General features: G+C 46.8%; 1 protein-coding gene across 1 annotated transcript in view; it reads left to right on the top strand.

Moving 5' to 3' along the window:
- The window catches only part of LOC126203541 (trypsin 3A1-like), an 80,415-nt gene that overhangs the window by 15,351 nt on the left and 40,144 nt on the right, over positions 1–24,920 (top strand). The window contains exon 2 of the mRNA XM_049937865.1: positions 14,012–14,100. Within this exon, the coding sequence (XP_049793822.1) occupies positions 14,012–14,100 (89 nt within the window). The remainder of the gene's footprint in view (positions 1–14,011; positions 14,101–24,920) is intronic.

Below are 24,920 nucleotides of genomic sequence, written 5' to 3'. Positions count from 1 at the left end.
CACGCACGGCACAGCGGACACACCAGGAACCGCGGTGTTGGCCGTCGAATGGCGCTAGCTGCGCAGCATTGGTGCACCGCCGCCGTCAGTGTCAGCCAGTTTGCCGTGGCATACGGAGCTCCATCGCAGTCTTTAACACTGGTAGCATGCCGCGACAGCGTGGACGTGAACCGTATGTGCAGTTGACGGACTTTGAGCGAGGGCGTATAGTGGGCATGCGGGAGGCCGGGTGGACGTACCGCCGAATTGCTCAACACGTGGGGCGTGAGGTCTCCACAGTACATCGATGTTGTCGCCAGTGGTCGGCGGAAGGTGCACGTGCCCGTCGACCTGGGACCGGACCGCAGCGACGCACGGATGCACGCCAAGACCGTAGGATCCTACGCAGTGCCGTAGGGGACCGCACCGCCACTTCCCAGCAAATTAGGGACACTGTTGCTCCTAGGGTATCGGCGAGGACCATTCGCAACCGTCTCCATGAAGCTGGGCTACGGTCCCGCACACCGTTAGGCCGTCTTCCGCTCACGCCCCAACATCGTGCAGCCCGCCTCCAGTGGTGTCGCGACAGGCGAGCATGTAGGGACGAATGGAGACGTGTCGTCTTCAGCGATGAGAGTCGCTTCTGCCTTGGTGCCAATGATGGTCGTATGCGTGTTTGGCGCCGTGCAGGTGAGCGCCACAATCAGGACTGCATACGACCGAGGCACACAGGGCCAACACCCGGCATCATGGTGTGGGGAGCGATCTCCTACACTGGCCGTACACCACTGGTGATCGTCGAGGGGACACTGAATAGTGCACGGTACATCCAAACCGTCATCGAACCCATCGTTCTACCATTCCTAGACCAGCAAGGGAACTTGCTGTTCCAACAGGACAATGCACGTCCGCATGTATCCCGTGCCACCCAACGTGCTCTAGAAGGTGTAAGTCAACTACCCTGGCCAGCAAGATCTCCGGATCTGTCCCCCATTGAGCATGTTTGGGACTGGATGAAGCGTCGTCTCACGCGGTCTGCACGTCCAGCACGAACGCTGGTCCAACTGAGGCGCCAGGTGGAAATGGCATGGCAAGCCGTTCCACAGGACTACATCCAGCATCTCTACGATCGTCTCCATGGGAGAATAGCAGCCTGCATTGCTGCGAAAGGTGGATATACACTGTACTAGTGCCGAAATTGTGCATGCTCTGTTGCCTGTGTCTATGTGCCTGTGGTTCTGTCAGTGTGATCATGTGATGTATCTGACCCCAGGAATGTGTCAATAAAGTTTCCCCTTGCTGGGACAATGAATTCACGGTGTTCTTATTTCAATTTCCAGGAGTGTATATCAAGATCGTGGATGATTTCCTCCACTATAGAACCTTCTTGTTTCCTCAACGAGGAAAACCCTCGAGCCAACGCAGCATGTAGAAGGGTACCCATCAAAGCTCTGTGTTGGCTCCCATCCTCTTTAAAATACATATTAATGATATGCCAGTCATCCCACACTGGCACCTGGCGCAATACGCCGATGATACGGCGCTCTATACGACCGGTTGCAACACGGACCAGCTCATTGCTCGTCTCCAGAGGCAGGTGGACGAGACGGTCACGTGGTGTCATTCAAACAAGATTACCCTCAATACTGCCAAAACAACGGCAGTCTACTTCACCAAATGACGACCAATCTTCCGCAATAACATCACTACTGCAGGCGTCCAGGGCCGATGGTCCCCTGATACCACATATCTAGGTGTCCAGATGGATAAAAAACTGCTCTTCCATCGCCATGCAGACTACATCACCCAATGAGGACAGAAGCTGATAAAAGCGTTGTAGCCGGTCGCTGTGGCCGAGCGGTTCTAGGTGCTTCAGTCCGGAACCACGCGGCTTCTATGGTCGCAGGTTCGAATCCTGCCTCGGGCATGGATGTGTGTGATGTCCTTAGGTTAGTTAGGTTGAAGTCTAGGGGACTGATGACCTCAGATGTTAAGTCCCATAGTGCTTCGAGCCATTTTATCCATTTGAAAAGCGTTGTTCTCAATCTTCAGCAGCAGGGAACTGAAGTTAAACACCAAACTCCGACTGGACCAAACGGTTGTCCACCTGTCCCTCCTCCGCGTGGACCATGATTAGCGCCTCCCGAATGCAGACTCTCCAGCGCTTGCAAAATAAAGTGCTTTGGTGGAGCCTGCATGCTCCTCTCCTTCACACGTATTGTTACCTTCCACGAGCAAACAAGCATGATAACTCTAGATACGTCCACTCGAGAGAATGCAAGGCGTTTCTATGACAAAGTGTATGCCCTGCGTGACTCGGTCATTGGATTTCACCACATTGGCATCGCCACCCTGTTCCTCTCACCATCCTCGACCATGGCTAACGATAGCCCTGTTATGGCCACTAATGTGTCAGTCAGTCTTGATGCAGTCACTTGATATGTGTCGTCTGTAATATCACCACCAATATCAGTACCTATGTAGTTGTGTTCCCTATTGCCTGCTATATTGAGCTTCCGCCGTCGGAGGATGGTACAGGGCTTCAAGACGCACCGACACAACTTCAACGTGCACTCCAATGATGTCATTGGAATGATGTCACTGTAGGATAGAAAAATTTTGTCCTTACACCAAGGCAGTAAGATCGGGATCCACCAGCGACGCCGTACCCCAGCCTACCACAAATAAAGAGTGCGAAGTTAGTTGCGTCCTACGGCTAGGCACGGCACAGTAGTACCAGCTGTTCCGTCTGGCCGCTTCAGATCTTCAATTCCAACGATACCAGTTGGCACTGCCAGCAGTTTTGTCTGAGCACTCGACGCCGGCAGACCCGACCCAGTTCGTCGGTGTCTCCAGTCAGCAGTCACACGCCGGCAGTACTGTAACAGTAACGTCGCAGGTGTTCACACAGCCGCCTATCACCGAATCTGGGGTTCGTCATGTAAGCACATCACAGACAACTTCACAGGAGACTTACTTCTCTTCTATGTATTTGTGTGGATATTCATTCAAGGACATTATAACTGAGTTTCGTTTTTAATAAATAATTATTCTTTGAAAGTGTCTCAGATCACTGCTCAGTACGAGGATACGTCAGAAACATGTCACATAATTAAAAATGTGCGTCTGAGACTGAACAATAAATTAAGAATACTAAGAGAATTACTTTTAATATCAATACAACTGCCGGTTCTCTCGAGGCGAATATGTCGGCTGTAGTGAACCATTAAAAATCTTCCCGTTCATTACAACTCACACACATCCGGAGGCATTGCAGCTAAACAGTCTACATTTTAGGGAGACGAAAATTTCTGATAGCAGCCTTGACTGCGACTTTAGGAAGAGTAAGAGAACGAAACATAGTACGTAAGCATTCCCGGTGAGAGAGAAATTGAAGAGTTGCCAAAACAGTGCCTCCCACTCCATATTTACTGAGCTTCTTTAGGAGTACCTTATGAGCAATGCAGTAAAACGCCTTTAAAAGGCCTTACTAAGGTCGTAAACTGTCAATACTACAGACTCTTTTCTCTCAAAACTGTGCTTTACCCTAGTAGCCAGATGTAGTGCTGTTGATGTAAACTTGCCTTTCTGGGAACACGATGTCCATCAGTGAAGAGTTTGCTAATTTCGACGTAATTTGATATTTGGTTTTTCATTGCAGTTTCAATTACTTTAGCGAAGATTGGAATTATTGAGATTGGTCTGAAGCTTGCTACTATCGTTCGGTTACCCTTTCTATAAAATGTCACTGTCCATACAAGTTTCGGAAGTCTTGAAATACACAAGTAGTGAAACACTTATCAATTACCATAGTTAATGGTTTGGAAATTTCGTAGCAAATTTTCTTGAGGACATATTTTTGTAATTCCCTCCAATTCATAATTGTGAATCATTTGTCATTTATTACAGCAGCTGCAGGGTCTATACAGACGTCTGGGATTGTACTTATAGTGCTTCCACTATGCCAGTAAAGCAACTAACAGTTGCTGATTGATCATATATCAGGTTGCCTTGCATGGATTGTGAAATCCCTGAATGAACCTATCATTATTTTCTCTTTGGCTTCTACATCATTTCTGTACTGACTTCTTTCTTGTGAATATCTGAGGTAGTACATTTTCTTTATACGGGGATCTATTGTTGTTTTGTAGCGATCATGTAATAACAGTACTACGAATTTTAATTTTTCAGTTTGTCGGTACACCATGTTTTCCTCTTCCACACTATGGCAGTGTTGTGATGTGCTTGTGAGACTTTTTTCGATCTTCTCTGGATAGATACAGTCAAATTTGAATTTGATGATCTGGATAAACTCTTTAAATGCAGTATTGGCTGACATTTCCTGCAACCCAAGCTGTCACTTTACTGCTGATTCTGTTGTCTGAAAAGCATTTCATGTTTCTTTATTCAGGATCCTTTTTCTGAATATATAACTACAATGGCAGGTAACAGTTGGTTGATTTTTATATCATTTTGGGTATGTAGTCCCATAGCTAATCCACTATGGACAGAGATCATTGGGTCTGTAAAGGATGAGCCAGACAATAAGGGATTTTACTTTATTATATGAGCCTCCAACCGGTAACTTCATTTTTCCATCGCGGCCAAGCCACGGCCGGCAGTGTTAGCTGCCTGTAAATTCTTTCGTCCCACGGTCTAGTAACAGGAAGTCAGCACCGAGGAAGGGCACCTTGATCACGCGCCTCTCTCATGTGCTTACGAGGTAACGCCGCCCCAGGCGTCGCTTAGCAGGCAACGCTCTGGAAAGTTCCATGCCGCACGCAGCCCTGATGCCGTGCGCTAAACCTTCACAAAGGAAAAGTCAATTTGTACAGGATGGCGGGTATGGGCAGGCGGTGGGCGTTGTGGAATAATAGGGTAATTTTTAGAGAAAGGCCATTTATTGGCTAAAGCATGATGAAAGGGGATACATAGGCCTAGGGAGGTGAGGGTGAGCCAGAGCTTATAATTTGGCGAACATTGTTCGCGAAGCTACCGAAAGTGGTCGTCTGCCAAAACTAAGTCCACAGTGCCGTAGCACCGGGAGAAGCGGGAGATGTTCAGTGCTACAGGACGCGCATCCGACTCGCGGGTGAGCAAGAATACAAGAGCGCGGGCCCGGCGACGGGCGGCCGGGTATATTCGACGCACCACGCGGCTTCCTCCACCCTGATTGGTCAGGACCGAGCAAACCGTGCGGGCGGCATGGAACTTTGCAGAGCGTTGCCTGCTAAGCGACGCCTGGGGCGGCGTTACCTCGTAAGCACATGAGAGAGGCGCGTCATCAAGGTGCCCTTCCTCGGTGCTGATTTCCTGTTACTAGACCGTGGGACGAAAGAATTTACAGGCAGCTAACACTGCCGGCCGTGGCTTGGCCGCGATGGAAAAATGAAGTTACCGATTGGAAGCTCATATAATAAAGTAAAATCCCTTATTGTCTGGCTCATCCTTTACATTCCTCCCCCTTCCGTGGGAGCGGAGAACGTACGTGAATTCGCTCAATGTAATTATTATTTGAAGGTAAACAAATGTAGCTTGTAAAGCAAAGTAAACATTACTTGATTAAGAATGGCCCTCACGGAAGACGGCAGGGGTCTTAACCTATGGGAGGATATAGAGACTCTAAAGACCTCCTAGGGGTCGCAAAGGGACTTACACATGTCAACAATATTGTGTGCATACAGAATCATCATAAAACATCAAAACATCATAACATCATACACTCCTGGAAATGGAAAAAAGAACACATTGACACCGGTGTGTCAGACCCCCCATACTTGCTCCGGACACTGCGAGAGGGCTGTACAAGCAATGATCACACGCACGGCACAGCGGACACACCAGGAACCGCGGTGTTGGCCGTCGAATGGCGCTAGCTGCGCAGCATTTGTGCACCGCCGCCGTCAGTGTCAGCCAGTTTGCCGTGGCATACGGAGCTCCATCGCAGTCTTTAACACTGGTAGCATGCCGCGACAGCGTGGACGTGAACCGTATGTGCAGTTGACGGACTTTGAGCGAGGGCGTATAGTGGGCATGCGGGAGGCCGGGTGGACGTACCGCCGAATTGCTCAACACGTGGGGCGTGAGGTCTCCACAGTACATCGATGTTGTCGCCAGTGGTCGGCGGAAGGTGCACGTGCCCGTCGACCTGGGACCGGAGCGCAGCGACGCACGGATGCACGCCAAGACCGTAGGATCCTACGCAGTGCCGTAGGGAACAGCACCGCCACTTCCCAGCAAGGCGAGGACCATTCGCAACCGTCTCCATGAAGCTGGGCTACGGTCCCGCACACCGTTAGGCAGTCTTCCGCTCACGCCCCCAACATCGTGCAGCCCGCCTCCAGTGGTGTCGCGACAGGCGTGAATGGAGAGACGAATGGAGACGTGTCGTCTTCAGCGATGAGAGTCGCTTCTGCCTTGGTGCCAATGATGGTCGTATGCGTGTTTGGCGCCGTGCAGGTGAGCGCCACAATCAGGACTGCATACGACCGAGGCACACAGGGCCAAAACCCGGCATCATGGTGTGGGGAGCGATCTCCTACACTGGCCGTACACCACTGATGATCGTCGAGGGGACACTGAATAGTGCACGGTACATCCAAACCGTCATCGAACCCATCGTTCTACCATTCCTAGACCGGCAAGGGAACTTGCTGTTCCAACAGGACAATGCACGTCCGCATGTATCCTGTGCCACCCAACGTGCTCTAGAAGGTGTAAGTCAACTACCCTGGCCAGCAAGATCTCCGGATCTGTCCCCCATTGAGCATGTTTGGGACTGGATGAAGCGTCGTCTCACGCGGTGTGCACGTCCAGCACGAACGCTGGTCCAACTGAGGCGCCAGGTGGAAATGGCATGCAAGCCGTTCCACAGGACTACATCCAGCATCTCTACGATCGTCTCCATGGGAGAATAGCAGCCTGCATTGCTGCGAAAGGTGGATATACACTGTACTAGTGCCGGCATTGTGCATGCTCTGTTGCCTGTGTCTATGTGCCTGTGGTTCTGTCAGTGTGATCATGTGATGTATCTGACCCCAGGAATGTGTCAATAAAGGTTCCCCTTCCTGGGACAATGAATTCACGGTGTTCTTATTTCAATTTCCAGGAGTGTATAACTACAATGCCAGGTAACAGTTGGTTGATTTTTATATCCTTTTGGGTATGTAGTTCCATAGCTAATCCACTATGGACAGAGATCATTGGGTCTACTACAGTCCTCTCATAGTCTCAAATATTTATATTTGTGATTACAGTGTCAAGGCAGGCACCACCTCTGGTTAGCAGATGGTTTGCTACAAATAGCCAATAACTGGCTACTAGGTTCATAAATTCTATCCCCTTAGTGATCTCTTCAGTAAAGTATATATTGAAATTCATCTTACAATGACATTTTTTTCTTCCAAGCGCATTAAGAAGCATAAAAAGTATTGCATTTGGTTGAGAAAATTCTCCAAGTTGCCATTTGGTCAATGGTATATCGAGACAACAACTGTGTTAAGATCTGATAACTCTAAAGCAGCCAACTCTAACTCTAGGTCCACAGAGCAGTTTTTTAAATCAATCTCTTTAATACAGAATTTTCTGTTGAAATATATAGATACACCACTAAGGGAAGTAGTTATTCTGCACCATGCACTTGCCAAATTTAGGTATTCAATGAAGTTGTAGTACTCGAGTTCCTGTGCTGATAACCAGTGATCTACAGATTCAGCACATCTGAATTTCCTTCAACAAGGATTGAAAACACATCAAGTTTAGATCCAACACATTGTACAACGGTACTGATTATAGCTTTAGGATTCACATTCTGAGTAGTACGTAACTCGTTTTCACTTATTTGCTCTTGGTGTCTGTTCGTCACAGAGGAGCCTATTTCACAGGGATTTGGTCATTCTTCGGGATACAATGCGCTTTATCATAATATTTTAGGGCCATATAGCGCTAGTCATTACTTTAACTCTTAGCTCAAAGTCAACACTAACTTTGAAACTGTTATTACACACCTTAGTTTCAATCTCCTCGACTGTAGAGCTTTTATGCTTACGAAATTTCTTTTGCAGGAAGCTAATGACATCTCCTAAAGTTGTCCCACTTCTGACTCTTTTCACATGAAACCGAGCCGTTTTGTCAGCACAGTGTTCCTGGAATCCTGATGGCCATGACAAGGGTGAATAGTTCAAATGCAGTAACTTCGGCAGTCCCCACTGACATGTGTGCCACTGTTTATCTCTGTCGACACCGTATGCACTCCAGCTTTGTATTTGCCTCCATGATTCCACTAAGGACACACGCTGCAGCAAGTCTTCTGGTTTCCTTTGGTCATTGTGCAGCAATATAACGGGGACCACTGACGTTACTTCTGGCACTCCCAAACGCTTATACCCCACTACATGCAGCTCAACACATGTCTGAGTCGCAATCTTCACTTAGATACTCTTTGCGATGAATCAGTGCTATTCTCTTCTTGGCGTTGAAGACAGATCTCCAGCTACCTCCTGGGTACTTTCTCTGCTGTGCTGTGTACTGTTTCTTCCCTGTTACAGCTTTTTCCTATTGGAAGACGTCTCTGAAATGAATAGTTCCGAACAATATGTCTGGCACTCAGTCTCTTCGCACTCATATTCACAGCAAAGTCGTCTGCCTATTCTGCTCATATTCACTATCTGATCAAAAGCATTCGGACACACCTATGTAGTGCGGAATTTGCCAGCAGAAGTCACGAGGGGCAGCCCCCCCCCCCCCCCCATACACAGAGAGACAGGGAGTGCTGTGCTGTCAGCAGACAGGCAGCAACAACAGAGTAGATCGGCCAGGACAGCTCAGTGAATCCGAACGTGGACCAGTCATTGTATGCCCCCTGATTAACGTATCCATCAGGGGTATGTCAACCATTCTAAAGCTGCCAGGTCAACTGCTGTTGATGCGACTGTGAAGTGGAAACGCGAACGAATATCACTGCTAAAGCAAATCCAGGTAGATCTCATGTCCTGATGCTCAGGGACCGTCGAGCACTGAAGAGGGTGGTTGTAAAATTCGCGTGCCTCTCACTACACCGTGTGATAATCCGATGGAAGTGTTTGGGTTTGACGAATATCTGGAGGACGTTACCTGTCACTACTTGTAGTGCCAATAGCGATGTACAGAAGAAGTGGTGGTACAGTATAGAGTTCTTTTTCGTGCGTAGGTTATGGTCCTCTTGCTGCACTTCAGAAGACGCTCAATACGGAAGGATATGAGCACATTTTACAGCTCTGTGTACTCCGTCAAGCTGCGGAACAGTATCAGCATTATAACGCACCCTGTCATCAAGCAGCATCTTTGAGAATGGTCTGTGGACAACAGCGTTCCTGAAATAGACTGGCCTGGGCAGAGTCTTATCCCAATGGAACACCTTTTGGGTGAGTTAGAACGTCAATTTCGCTCCAGAACCCAGTGCCCAACATCACTACCTTCTCTGGTTTCGTCTCTTGAGGAAGATGGGCATTTAGACATCTCATTGAGATTGTCTCCAAACACAAACCATCGTAAGGACGAAGTGTGGACGCATCCTGTGTTAATGTCTGCTATAGGTGACCATATACTCGTACTTTTGATTAGATAGTGTACAAAGATCTATTTTCTGTTAAACCCCAGGATAGTACTCCTGACAGACACTAAAAAAATGGTTCAAATGGTTCTGAGCACTGTGGGGCTTAACTTCTGCGGTCATCAGTCCCCTTGAACTTAGAACTACTTAAACCTAACTAACCTAAGCACATCACACACATCCATGCCCGAGGCAGGATTCGAACCTGCGACCGCAGCGGTTACGTGGTTCCAGACTGTAGCGCCTAGAACCGCTCGCCTACTCCGGGCGGGGGACACTAAAAACCTACCCAAGTTCTACCATGGCAGCTTCCGGAATTGAACCGCCTGTGTCAGTGAGCAGCAGACTCCCAGCTTCAGGGAAATGCTGAACCAGTTTCGGCAAACAGGGAAGCTATCGCCCAAGTCATAATGACATCATGAAGTCAAGAGATACCGTCAAACTAGTGACAAAGCAGAGTTTCGTAAGGAAAGCTAGGCCCAACGCAACAAAAAGCATCCAGGTTTCGAGCCGGCAGAAAAGAGCCTCTGAAAGATAAATCTGAGAAAGATTGAACTCACTAGGAGAGCTGACAGCGAGGAAAAAGCAGGAGACATGTCACAGACATCCCCACTGCCACAGAGCACACGGGAAGTGCCAACATAAATACGTTGACAAATGTCTCATTGCTTATTGCTGAGGGCTGATTGCTGACTGCACAGTGGCTAGCCTCAGCCCTTGTGGCAGTTGCATCTATTCATTGTGACGGGAGGCTATTGAGGTCGGACCACGGCGTACCTGGCTGTCTTCAGTCGTCCATGGAACTATGAGTCCAGTTGGTAGGGCCCTGTTGCTCCCAGCAGCAACTGATGGGGCGCAGAGGCCGCCGCCACCCTGCAGGTCTGCTGGTGGCTTCACCTGCGTGACCTGGACGCCGTCCGTAATCCGCCTTCCAGAGTGGGAGCACTGCAACTGCTCCCCCTGTTCCAGTGGCAGACAGTGATGCTGCCTGCTGCTGTCTCCCAAATGGGAGCTGAGACCTGAGCCTTGTGTGCCAGCGAGTACTTCAGGTGGACCTGAGACCTGACTCCCGAGTGCAAATCTTCAACGTAGACGAGAGCACTTTTGAGATCGATACGCAGAGCTGGAGGCCGCCAAATTCCGCAGGTCGACGGCCGCCCCGTGACGTAGCAGCCGCTACCCTACGTTATGCTGCACTAGCGGAACTAAAGGTCGAGCAAACGCCGGCTTTCCGCTGCTGACGAAGCTCAGTTCCACCTGAACAGCTGAGACGTTGTGCTGTGGAAGATAATACTGTATTAATGCCTAGTAAATCTGTTACTGTCAGTGATGTTCTCTCGGTGTCTACAACGTAACTAAGTCCCCTCCCCCCACGCAAGGCATCCTGGCCAACTCTCTCCTGACGACTGTAGGCGTCTGGGACTGGACACCCATAGTTCTGTAATAAAATGGCTCGTACCTCCCCATCCCAAAATTTACGAGTACTTCATCTCCATCATGTTCTGCAAGCCACCTAACTTTGTGCGGTGCATGGAACTTCTTGTACCACTAACTGATCTCTCCCTAGCTGTTCCATTCACAAATTGCGGGTGGAAAAAATGGTTTATCGGTAAGCCTCTGTAGGCCTATTAGCTCTAATTTCTCGAATTTTCTCGTTGTGGCCACAAAATGTATGTTATTGGAAGTAATATGTTGTCCGACTCTTCTCTGAAAGTACTCTCCCGAAATTTCAACAGTAAACCTTTCTGTGATGCACAACACCTCTCTTGTAGCGTCTGGCTGATGTGTGCACATCGACCTAGCGGTTATCGATCTCGTCTGACATATAGTTTACCTATACAGGGTGTTACAAAAAGGTACGGCCAAACTTTCAGGAAACATTCCTCACACACAAAGAAAAAAAATACACTCCTGGAAATTGAAATAAGAACACCGTGAATTCATTGTCCCAGGAAGGGGAAACTTTATTGACACATTCCTGGGGTCAGATACATCACATGATCACACTGACAGAACCACAGGCACATAGACACAGGCAACAGAGCATGCACAATGTCGGCACTAGTACAGTGTAAATCCACCTTTCTTTTTTCCATTTCCAGGAGTGTATGTTATGTGGACATGTGTCTGGAAACGCTTACTTTCCATGTTAGAGCTCATTTTATTACTTCTCTTCAAATCACATTAATCATGGAATGGAAACACAGCAACAGAACGTACCAGTGTGACTTCAAACACTTTGTTACAGGAAATGTTCAAAATGTCCTCCGTTAGCGAGAATACATAAATCCACCCTCCGTTGCATGAAATCCCTGATGCGCTGATGCAGCCCTGGAGAATGGCGTATTGTATCACAGCTGTCCACAATACGAGCACGAAGAGTCTCTACATTTGGTACCGGGGTTGCGTAGACAAGAGCTATCAAATGCCCCCATAAATGAAAGTCAAGAGGGTTGAGGTCAGCAGAGCGTGGATGCCCTGGAATTGGTCTGCCTCTACCAATCCATCGGTCACCGAATCTCTTGTTGAGAAGCGTACGAACACTTCGACTGAAATGTGCAGGAGCTCCATCGTGCATGAACCTCATGTTATGTCGTACTTGTAAAGGCACAAGTTCTAGCAGCACAGGTAGAGTATCCCGTATGAAATCATGATAACGTGCTCCATTGAGCGTAGGTGGAAGAACATGGGGCCCAATCAAGACATCACCAACAATGCCTGCCCAAACATTCACAGAAAATCTGTGTCGATGACGTGATTGCACAATTGCGTGCGGATTCTCATCAGCCCACACATGTTGATTGTGAAAATTTACAATTTGATCACGTTGGAATGAAGCCTCATCCGTAAAGAGAACATTTGCACTGAAATGAGGCTTTACACATTGTTGGATGAACCATTCGCAGAAGTGTACCCGTGGAGGCCAATCAGCTGCTGATAGTGTCTGCACACGCTGTACACGGTACTGAAACAACTGGTTCTCCCGTAGCACTCTCCATACAGTGACGTGGTCAACGTTACCTTGTACAGCAGTAACTTCTCTGACGCTGACATTAGGGTTATCGTCAACTGCACGAAGAATTGCCTCGTCCATTGCAGGTGTCCTCGTCGTTCTAGGTCTTCCCCAGTCGCGAGTCATAGGCTGGAATGTTCCGTGATCCCTAAGTCGCCGATCAATTGCTTCGAACGTCTTCCTGTCGGGACACCTTCGTTCTGGAAATCTGTCTCGATACAAAAGTACCACGCCACGGCTATTGCCCCGTGCTAATCCATACATCAAATGGGCATCTGCCAAGTCCGCATTTGTAAACATTGCACTGACTGCAAAACCACGTTCGTGATGAACACTAACCTGTTGATGCTACGTACTGATGTGCTTGATGCTAGTACTGTAGAGCAATGAGTCGCATGTCAACGCAAGCACCGAAGTCAACATTACCTTTCTTCAATTGGGCCAACTGGCGGTGAATCGAGGAAGTACAGTACATACTGACGAAACTACAATGAGCTCTAACATGGAAATTAAGTGTCGCATGTCAACGCAAGCACCGAAGTCAACATTACCTTTCTTCAATTGGGCCAACTGGCGGTGAATCGAGGAAGTACAGTACATACTGACGAAACTACAATGAGCTCTAACATGGAAATTAAGTGTTTCCGGACACATGTCCACATAACATCTTTTCTTTATTAGTGTGTGAGGAATGTTTCCTGAAAGTTTGGCCGTACCTTTTTTGTAACACCCTGTAAAGCTCGCGCCTGAGGCGAGGCACTTGAAGAGAGAGTTTGAATTACGGAGCCGCTAGGAGGCGTTAGTTGCCCATGCACTATGTTTGGTTCAAATGGGTCTGAGCACTATGGCACTTAACATCTGAGGCCATCAGTCCCCTAGACTTAGAACTACTTAAACCTAACTAACGTAAGGACATCACACACATCCATGCCCGAGGCAGGACTCGAACCTGCTACCGTAGCAGCAGCGCGGTTCCGGACTGAAGCACTGTGTTTGGAAACACGCTGGGCGGCAGTATAAGCTCGCACCGCGTGGAACTGAGACTGTTGGTATTGTCGTTGGTGATTCTGACGTTCATTGGTTGACGGGACTCTGAGTGGACAGCCTTGTTTCTGCTGGTAACAACGTGATTTAACCTATTGCTGCCTCTTGTTGCCTCATTCGAAATTCTCGTCAGCTACTTCTATCTGTGCTATTGCTATTGCCAACTTCCAGTCCTGGACGATTTCCTTAGCAGTGAAATGTCCATGTTTTGATGGTTTATCAAGTGTGTTTCAATTTTTTACTTTATTTACTGGACCAATTGGTTGCTTGAAGTGTTCCAGGCCATTATTTAAATTGTCATTATTGTCTGGCCTGTATTCCCTGAACCACGTATGGACATGTTTTTGAGGCTTGTTAAATTAACACCATCTCTCTGTGTGTTTTAGGAGCTTGTCTTGTTACTTTGTGTTCTCTCCCGTGTGTGCAACGACCTGTCCGAGGAGACGGGCGAGCTGAGCCTGTTGATTGTTGGAGAGTAAAAGGGCTCGTACCAAGAGCGGCAGTTCACGTGTGATGACAGGGAAGCTGTGTAATCCTGCTTTAAGTATACGCTTCTAATTATAACCACTATCTCTTGATGCATTTGTAGTTGCGTGAGTGGTGGCTTAATTTTAAAACCACGAGTTTTTTTAATGTTGTTTAATGATCCTGTGTTGAATTATTGCAGAAATTACCTCTAAAGTCATTTGCTTGTCAGCTTGAATTTGTTTTTGAGATTTCTATATTTAATTAGAGTAGTGTTTTTATGAGAAACTTTGTCTTAAAATTTTATGCTCTGTGTCTTTTTTTAATAAGTACCAAGGAATGAAACGTGCTCAGAGAGTTATATTGTAATGAAGTCAATCATGTTTGAGAATTGTGGCCTAGTCCTTTCATTAACTGAACCTTACCTGTGCTAGCGTAAAGTTATTTAACTGGCGCTGGAGTTCGTTGCGGATCCCTGTAACGCTCTTGCACCGACAAAACGATACCGTGACGAAACGCGCTGCCCTTCGTTAGATCTTCTCTGTCTCTCCTCTCAGTCCTACCTGGTAGGCATCCCAGATTGGTGAACAACACTCAAGAATCGATCGAACAAGCGCCTTGTAACTCACGCCTTCCTGGGCATTTACATTTTCTTCAGATTCTTCCTATAAATATTAGTCTGGCATCGCTATTCCTACTATTAGTTTTGTTTGATCATTCCACTTAAGGTTACCCTGGATATTTACTCGTAGATATTTTACGGTAGATATTGTTTCCAGCAATTTTTCATCGATAGTGTAGTTGTACAGTAGCGGATTTCTTTTCGTACATATGCGGAATACGTTTCATGGGTGCCGGGACTTACCCCAGTTCACTGCCGATAGCGCCACGTCTCCATAACGCGTCTGTGCGTAGCATAAAGATATTACGCCGTAATGTAAGGATGAAATTAAAAATTGGATTTGCTTTTCCAAACTTTGTCAATATATGCTTCAGTTTATTAACGTTTAATTTGTCAAGTCTCAGATTGATCAGATGAATATCTTTCCCTAAATACATCGTTTTAAGAAAGACATAACTAGCAGTAGTAGCCCCTAAATGACCGCTTTCTCAGACACATATTTTATAACACTGTTCTGTATGAATTCTGAAGCTTCGTAATTTTTGTATGTATAGAGTTAAGTAGGCTTTAATGAAAAAAAAAGTCTTAGGTCGACAGCAATCAAACTTCGCCGTCTAGTATTTCTACTGACAGTAGAACATGACCTCTGAACTATAATTTTAAGAGACCTTGTATTGCTTGTTATTTACATTAAGATATTGAAAGTTGTTGTAGATCTATTCTGTAATGGGTTTCACTAGGTGCTGTAATGAAAACTTTCTATCATTGACATAAATGATACTTAATATACTAGAAATAAGGACGTTTTTGTTCTAAATTTAGTTTTCAGTAAACTACTCGAAAACCATTAGAGGTAGCTCAACGGGGTCACACATATGTAAGGTTTTTGTACAACTGAAGCCTCATAGAAAGTTTTGGATTTCTAGCTTTATTATTTAGAGCCACTTATTTTTCGTGAAAACGTGGATTCTGACTAAAATTTTGTTCCGATCAAGTTGAAACTTCTAAAAGTAAAAGTAAAAGTAAAAGTAAATAATAAACCTATAAAGCCAAACATAGGTCATAATGTGCAAATGTATGTCAAAATCTACTTTTAGAAGTTTCAACTTGATCGGAACAAAATTTTAGTCAGAATCCACGTTTTCACGAAAAATAAGTGACTCTAAATAATAAAGCTAGAAATCCAAAACTTTCTATGAGGCTTCAGTTGTACAAAAACCTTACATATGTGTGACCCCGTTGAGCTACCTCTAATGGTTTTCGAGTAGTTTACTGAAAACTAAATTTAGAACAAAAACGTCCTTATTTCTAGTATATTAAGTATCATTTATGTCAATGATAGAAAGTTTTCATTACAGCACCTAGTGAAACCCATTACAGAATATATCTACAACAACTTTCAATATCTTAATGTAAATAACAAGCAATACAAGGTCTCTTAAAATTATAGTTCAGAGGTCATGTTCTACTGTCAGTAGAAATACTAGACGGCAAAGTTTGATTGCTGTCGACCTAAGACTTTTTCTTTCATTAAAGCCTACTTAACTCTATACATACAAAAATTACGAAGCTTCTGAATTCATACAGAACAGTGTTATAAAATATGTGTCTGAGAAAGCGGTCATTTAGGGGCTACTACTGGGGCATAGAGGGGATGGCAGCAAGTGATCCCTTGGCTGTCCATTGCGCCCGTATATAAATACGGCCGGAGAGGCAACGACTTCACTTCGCACCCAGCTACCTTACGGTCCGTATCAGTGAAACAACGGCTTACGCGCTGCCTCGGGTGACGTCACAGACAGGCTGCTACTAAACGCGCATTTTCAGTAATAATAGAAAGTTATGTCGCGAGGACTGTACACCGTCCTGTATCGCTTAGATTTCACGGAAGTAACTGTTGGTGTGCCGCCCGGGATGTTACCAAAACGCGTGGCGAGTGCTGACATTATTTTCCACTTTATTTATTGGAACCTCACCGTAGAGGTCGCCTCTGAACTGCTCATAGTGCTGTTAATGTCAGAGACTTCAATATTATTATGATAATTATTATCAGGAATATTACACTACTGGCCATTAAAATTGCTACACCACGAAGATGGCGTGCTACAGACACGAAATTTAACTGACAGGAACAAGATGCTGTGATATGCAAATGATTAGCTTTTCAGAGCATTCACACAAGGTTGCCGCCGGTGGCGACACCTACAACGTGCTCACATGAGGAATGTTTCTAACCGATTTCTCATACACAAATAGCAATTGACCGGCGTTGCCTGGTGAAACGTTGTTGTGATGCATCGTTTAAGGAGGAGTAATGCGTGCCATCACGTTTCCGACTTTGATAAAGGTCGGATTGTAGCCTATTGCGATTGCGGTTTATCGTATCGCGACATTGCTGCTCGCGTTGGTCGCGATCCAATGACTGTTAGCAGAATACGGAATCGGTGGGTTTAGGAGGGTAATACGGAACGCTGTGCTGGATCCAAACGGCCTCATATCACTAGCAGTCGAGATGACAGGCATCTTATCCGCATGGCTGTAACGGATCGTGCAGCCACGTCCCGATACCTGAGTCAACAGATTAGGAAGTCTGCAAGACAGCAACCATCTGCACGAACTGTTGGACGACGTTTGCAACAGCATTGACTATCAGCTCATAGACCATGGCTGCAGTTACCCTTGACGCTGCATCACAGACAGGAGCGCCTGCGACGGTGTACTCAACGACGAACCTGGGTGCACGAATGGCAAAACGTCCTTTTTATCTGATGAATCCAGGTTCTGTTTACAGCATCATGATGGTCACATCCGTGTATGGCGTCATCACGGTGAACGCACATTGGCAGCGTGTATTCGTCATCGCCATACTGGCGTATCACCCGGCGTGATGGTAAGGGGTGCCATTGGTTACACGTGTCGGTCACCTCTTGTTCGCATTGACGGCACTTTGAACAGTGGAGGTTACATTTCAGATGTGTTACGATCCGTTGCTCTACCCTAACTTCGATCCCTGCGAAACCCTACATTTCAGCAGGATAATGCACGACCACATGTTGCAGGTCCTGTAACGGGCCCTTCTGGATACAGAAAATGTTCGACTGCTGCCCTGGCCAACTCATTCTCCAGATCTCTCACCAATTGGAAACGTCTGGTCAATGGTGGCCGATGAACTGGCTCGTCGCAATACGCCAGTCGTTACTCTTGATGAACTGTGGTATCGTGTTGAAGCTGCATGGGCAACTGTACCTGTACACGCCATCCAAGCGCTGTTTGACTCAATGCCCAGGCGTGTCAAGGCCGTTATTACGGCCAGACGTGGTTGTTCCGGCTACTGATTTCTCAGGATCTATGCACCCAAATTGCGTGAAAATGTAATCACATGTCAGTTGTAGTATAATATATTTGCCCAATGAATACCCGTTTATCATCTGCATTTCTTCTTGGTGTAGCAATTTTGATGGCCAGTAGTGTACTATGTTGTGCGTGTGAAAGTTTATCAAATAAGTCAGTTAGAGCTTAAAACTTTCAGTTGTAATCACAGTTCCTGATCCCGCTGAGCAAACAGAGAGTAGAAACACTTCTTTCACGGAACAAAAGAAGAATGTGGACTTGCAGACTGGAAACTATGGTCAGTACGTTCTCCGTCACTTTATGGCTGATCACAGAAATAGTTTTCAGGCTGTCGTAGCAGACGGCGCAGCCGCCCTACAAACTGCCAGAGCCTCCACCATTCACCAATCATCTGTAGCTCGTTCTGCAAATCGATACAGTCCTCTGGCGTTGCTACTTATCATTTTATAACAGCCTTAAGCAGCATTCGACGCTTTCTACTGCATCATTTACATACATTGTGAAGAGTAACGATCGTATCACATGTGCTTGGGGTATTCCCAAATTAACTTTATATCTGTCGATTTTATTCCGTTAAGAGGGCCGTATTGAGTTCTATCTGTAGGAAAGTCTTGAATCCAGTAGCAGGCGTGGTCCGATAATCGGTAAGTTAGTATTGTTTGTTCAAACGGCAATGTGGGACGGTTCACATGCCTTCTACATTTGCATAAAATGCCTTCCTGAAGTCAAGGAACACGGCAGCTACCTGAGATCCTTCGGCTACGGCAGTATGGATCCCGTAGAGGAACAGGGCGAGCTGAGTTTTGCAAGATCGTTGCGAAATCGATGTCGATTCTTATAGAGCAGATTTTCGTTATCGAAAGACATCATAATTTTGGAATATAAAATGGTTCAAATGGCTCTGAGCACTATGGGACTTAACATCTTAGGTCATCAGTCCCCTAGAACGTAGAACTACTTAAACCTAACTAACCTAAGGACATCACACACATCCATGCCCGAGGCAGGATTCGAACCTGCGACCGTAGCATGGAACATAAAACATGTTCCATAATTCTACAACAGAGATGGGTTAGGTTAGGTTAGTGTTGTTTAACGTCCCGTCGACAACGAGGTCATTAGAGACGGAGCGCAAGCTCGGGTTAGGGAAGGATGGGGAAGGAAATCGGCCGTGCCCTTTCAAAGGAACCATCCCGGCATTTGCCTGACACGATTTAGGGAAATCACGGAAAACCTAAATCAGGATGGCTGGAGACGGGATTGAACCGTCGTCCTCCCGAATGCGAGTCCAGTGTGCTAACCACTGCGCCACCTCGCTCGGTGCTACAACAGAGAGTCGTCAGCGATATAGGGCCGCAGATTTCACCTTTTCCGCTCTCTGTCGAATAACGTTTAACGAACTTCCACCCCGTATGAAAATGCGCTCAGAACATAACTCGGCAAGTTCTTCATCTCAACACCGCGTGATTGCTAACGACGTGGATTCGGAAATTTCCCTCTGCGTTGGCGCGCTGTTGTAAAAAGAGAAGATTAATATATTATTGATCACTAGTCTCACTTATATGCATCTACAACTTATGGACCAACGCTATATATTTTCGCCAAAATCATCTGACTTAAGTAACAATAAAAATATGCATTATATTATGGCCCTAAACGTGCTGGCATCTAGGAGAAGAGACCAACCGCCTGCGTTTCGAGGAAACCCGGTTACTTAACGAAACCGATTATAAAGGAAAAGCTTCACTTGAAGTTAATGAGCAGTGCTTAAATGCTTTTGTTCTGAAAGCTACATTTTCTTTTTGAAAGGATGTTGCGGAGTGATGAAGAGAAATATTGAACACGTACTTCCTCATGAGACAACTCCTCTATAGTTAACTTCGTTTAGATCACCTATGATAATAGTTCTGAGCGACTAAGAAACAGGCATGCACACGCACGCACGCACACACACACACACACACACACACACACACACAGAATGTCATAGCAAGTACAGGATGTGAAACTGAGAAGAATTTGCCACATAACGATTAGCGGGCCAAAGTCTTTGCCTTTGTATGAATACAGATACCATAGGTGATCTTGCAGCTCTCGAAGAATGAAATTACAATGAAACCCAGACTATTAGCTGCTTACAGGCGTTGATAAATATCAACGGGAACAGTTGAAAATGTGTGCCCCAACGGGGACTCGAACCCAGGATCTCCCGCTTACACGACAGACTCTCTATCCAATTGAGCCATTTTTTAAAATTATTTTCAGAGTGACTTGATACTGTCATGAAACTTCAGTAGACCATAGTCAAATCATCGAGTAATACAAGCTGCAAATGGAGGAAAATTTAATTATGATAGCAACAATAGTAAAAGGAGAAAGGAAAAAACACGAGAACATAGCGGAAAACCACCAACAAGCTCTCATGAAAGGTATAAGCAATTTCTTATAGTTTTTTAACATTTATTCAGTTTTTTATTTTTATTTACACTACTGGCCATTAAAATTGCTACACCACGAAGACGACATGCTACAGACGCGAAATTTAACCGACTGCAAGAAGATGCTATGATATGCAAATGATTAACTTTTCAGAGCATTCACACAAAGTTGATGCCGGTGGCGACACCTACAACGTGCTGACATGAGGAAAGTTTCCAAGCGATTTCTCATACACAAACAGCAGTTGACCGGCGTTGCCTGGTGAAACGTTATTGTGATGCCTCGTGTAAGGAGGTGAAATGCGTACCATCACGTTTCCGACTTTGATAAAGGTCGGATTGTAGCCTAACGCGATTGCGGTTTATCGTATAGCGACATTGTTGCTCGCATTGGTCGAGATCCAATGACAGTTAGCAGAATATGGAATCGGTGGGTTCAGTAGGGTAATACAGAACCCCGTGCTGCATCCCAACGGCCTCGTATTACTAGCAGTTCAGATGGCAGCCATCTTATCCGCATGGCTGTAACGGATTGTACAGCCACGTCTCGATCCCTGAGTCAACAGATGGGGACGTTTCCAAGACAACAACCATCTGTACGAACAGTTCGACGACGTTTGCAGCAGCATGGACTATCAGCTCATAGACCACGGCTGCGGTTACCCTTGGCGCTGCATCTCAGCCAGAAGCGCCTGCGATGGGGTACTCAACGATGAACCTGGGTGCACGAATGGCAAAACGTCATTGTTTCGGATGAATCCAGGTTGTGTTTACAGCATCATGCTGGTAGCATCCGTGTTTGGCGACATCGCGGTGAACGCACATTGGAAGCGTGTATTCGTCATCGCCATACCGGCGTATCACCCGGCGTGATGGTATGGGGTGCCACTGGTTACACGTCTCGGTCACCTCTTGTTCGCATTGACGGCACTTTGAACAGTAGACGTTACGACCCGTGGCTCTACTCTTCATTCGATCCCTGCGAAACCCTACATTTCAGTAGGATAATGCACGACCGCATGTTGCAGGTCCTGTACGGACCTTTCTGGATACAGAAAATGTTCGACTGCTGCCCTGGCCAGCACATTCTCCAGATCTCTCACCAATTGAGAACATCTGGTCAATTGTGGCCGAGCAGCTGGGTCGTCACAATACGCCAGTCACTACTCTTGATGAACTGTGGTATCGTGTTGAAGCTGCATGGGCAGCTGTACCTGTACAGGCCATCCGAACTCTGTTTGACTCAATGCCCAGGCGTATCAAGGCCGTTATTACGGCCAGAGGTGGTTGTTCTGGGTACTGATTTCTCAGGATCTATGCACCCAAACTGTGTGAAAATGTAATCACATGTCGGTTCTAGTATAATACACTCCTGGAAATGGAAAAAAGAACACATTGACACCGGTGTGTCAGACTCACCATACTTGCTCCGGACACTGCGAGAGGGCTGTACAAGCAATCATCACACGCACGGCACAGCGGACACACCAGGAACCGCGGTGTTGGCCGTCGAATGGCGCTAGCTGCGCAGCATTTGTGCACCGCCGCCGTCAGTGTCAGCCAGTTTGCCGTGGCATACGGAGCTCCATCGCAGTCTTTAACACTGGTAGCATGCCGCGACAGCGTGGACGTGAACCGTATGTGCAGTTGACGGACTTTGAGCGAGGGCGTATAGTGGGCATGCGGGAGGCCGGGTGGACGTACCGCCGAATTGCTCAACACGTGGAGCGTGAGGTCTCCACAGTACATCGATGTTGTCGCCAGTGGTCGGCGGAAGGTGCACGTGCCCGTCGACCTGGGACCGGACCGCAGCGACGCACGGATGCACGCCAAGACCGTAGGATCCTACGCAATGCCGTAGGGGACCGCACCGCCACTTCCCAGCAAATTAGGGACACTGTTGCTCCTGGGGTATCGGCGAGGAACATTCGCAACCGTCTCCATGAAGCTGGGCTACGGTCCCGCACACCGTTAGGCAGTCTTCCGCTCACGCCCCAACATCGTGCAGCCCGCCTCCAGTGGTGTCGCGACAGGCGTGAATGGAGGGACGAATGGAGACGTGTCGTCTTCAGCGATGAGAGTCGCTTCTGCCTTGGTGCCAATGATGGTCGTATGCGTGTTTGGCGCCGTGCAGGTGAGCGCCACAATCAGGACTGCATACGACCGAGGCACACAGGGCCAATACCCGGCATCGTGGTGTGGGGAGCGATCTCCTACACTGGCCGTACACCACTGGTGATCGTCGAGGGGACACTGAATAGTGCACGGTACATCCAAACCGTCATCGAACCCATCGTTCTACCATTCCTAGACCGGCAAGGGAACTTGCTGTTCCAACAGGACAATGCACGTCCGCATGTATCCCGTGCCACCCAACGTGCTCTAGAAGGTGTAAGTCAACTACCCTGGCCAGCAAGATCTCCGGATCTGTCCCCCATTGAGCATGTTTGGAACTGGATGAAGCGTCGTCTCACGCGGTCTGCACGTCCAGCACGAACGCTGGTCCAACTGAGGCGCCAGGTGGAAATGGCATGGCAAGCCGTTCCACAGGACTACATCCAGCATCTCTACGATCGTCTCCATGGGAGAATAGCAGCCTGCATTGCTGCGAAAGGTGGATATACACTGTACTAGTGCCGACATTGTGCATGCTCTGTTGCCTGTGTCTATGTGCCTGTGGTTCTGTCAGTGTGATCATGTGATGTATCTGACCCCAGGAATGTGTCAATAAAGTTTCCCCTTCCTCGGACAATGAATTCACGGTGTTCTTATTTCAATTTCCAGGAGTGTATATTTGTCCAATGAATATCCTTGTAAATACCCAGTAGTGTAATTACAAAGAATCAGATTATATTCTAAACAGCAAACTAAGAATATTTCCTAGACGATTTTAAGGATTGTATAAGCTCATGTGTATATATACGTCATCTACATACATTTCACAATAGAACTGTAGCGATAGCCGGCCGAAGTGGCCGTGCGGTTAAAGGCGCTGCAGTCTGGAACCGCAAGACCACTACGGTCGCAGGTTCGAATCCTGCCTCGGGCATGGATGTTTGTGATGTCCTTAGGTTAGTTAGGTTTAACTAGTTCTAAGTTCTAGGGGACTAATGACCTCAGCAGTTGAGTCCCATAGTGCTCAGAGCCATTTGAACCAACTGTAGCGATAATGAGTCAAAACACAAACAAAACAAGCAGGTAAATTGGGAGAGAACATACCGAAGCAAATCAGACGGGAAACATACACAACAAGGAAAAGACCTACAATCAGGATAATGAAATTAACCAACTGCTTGCCGACGGAAAAGGCGAAGAGGTCTCGATATCGAGGCATTCGGAAGCATGTCTAGTAGGCCGGGACCATGTACTGAAGTTCATGTGTTCTTCCCCCTCGCCTTCTACTACATAATGAACTAAGTGTCCCAGTAACCACATAACGATACAGGTTTTCGACCGTAGGAAGAAGGAAGACTCTGGCACCAATATGATGTGCGTAGTGTAGATCCAGTAAGGAAGGCCAATTGCCTCGTAATGAAAGACCAAGATGCCATACAACCTCACAAGTAAAGCGATGGCGTATCGTATCTGTAGAACTACATAAATCCGTGTCGCTACGCCCAATACGGAAAAGTCGTTCGTTCGTTGGAATCAAGTTATTTACTACCTTATATCAATAGGACGCTACGGTATATCGAAAGACTATATTGCACCAAACTATTGCTCAGTTTCTTTGCGGCGGTCTTTCAACGAGGTTCGGGCAAGGGACTGCTTTACAATAAGTCTGTAGGAATTTCATGGTGAGGAAAGTTGTCATCTCCTAAACAGCTTACCGCAAGATAGAAGTCACGAACGTGTTTTAACTTGTAATTTATGCGACCAACGTCAACAGCGCGTTCAAGACAAGCAGGACGTAAACAGATATAAACGAGACGTGAATGTGTGAGTTTCTTGAGTTATCATCAAAACAGTGCGTCGCACAATTATCATTTGCGTCTTCCGTCTTCCTTCGTATGTCAGCCAGCCCCCCCCCCCCCCCCCCGAGGCTTCGTGACCACCTCATGCCGTAAGCGAAAGATATGTGGTTTCCCTAAGAAACGACCAGGCAATTGCTGTAGTTTCTTCGCCATCATCTAGGGAAGCAGATAAATTAGGGCCACGTAAGGGGCTGTGCATAAAACATAGGTATCCATTACTCGGACTTTCTGGAACAGAGTAAGAGAACGTCTTTCACGTTCTAGTATCGCTCCCTGAATTTTTTTCCGTAACAGATTTCCAGTTGAGCCTCGCCATTTTGAGTGGACAACGATGCATTATGATACTGAGAGACGTATGCCGATCCACCATAGTAGCCCATGGAACAATGGCGTCATCAAAATCTCGCAAAGTGAGAAGCCTGCAATTACCTCCATTAAGTACTGC

The sequence above is a fragment of the Schistocerca nitens genome, chromosome 9 (genome assembly GCF_023898315.1).
Source record: "Schistocerca nitens isolate TAMUIC-IGC-003100 chromosome 9, iqSchNite1.1, whole genome shotgun sequence".
In the NCBI taxonomy this organism is placed as follows: Eukaryota; Metazoa; Arthropoda; class Insecta; order Orthoptera; family Acrididae; genus Schistocerca; species Schistocerca nitens.
This window is presented reverse-complemented; position numbering and strand designations above follow the sequence as displayed.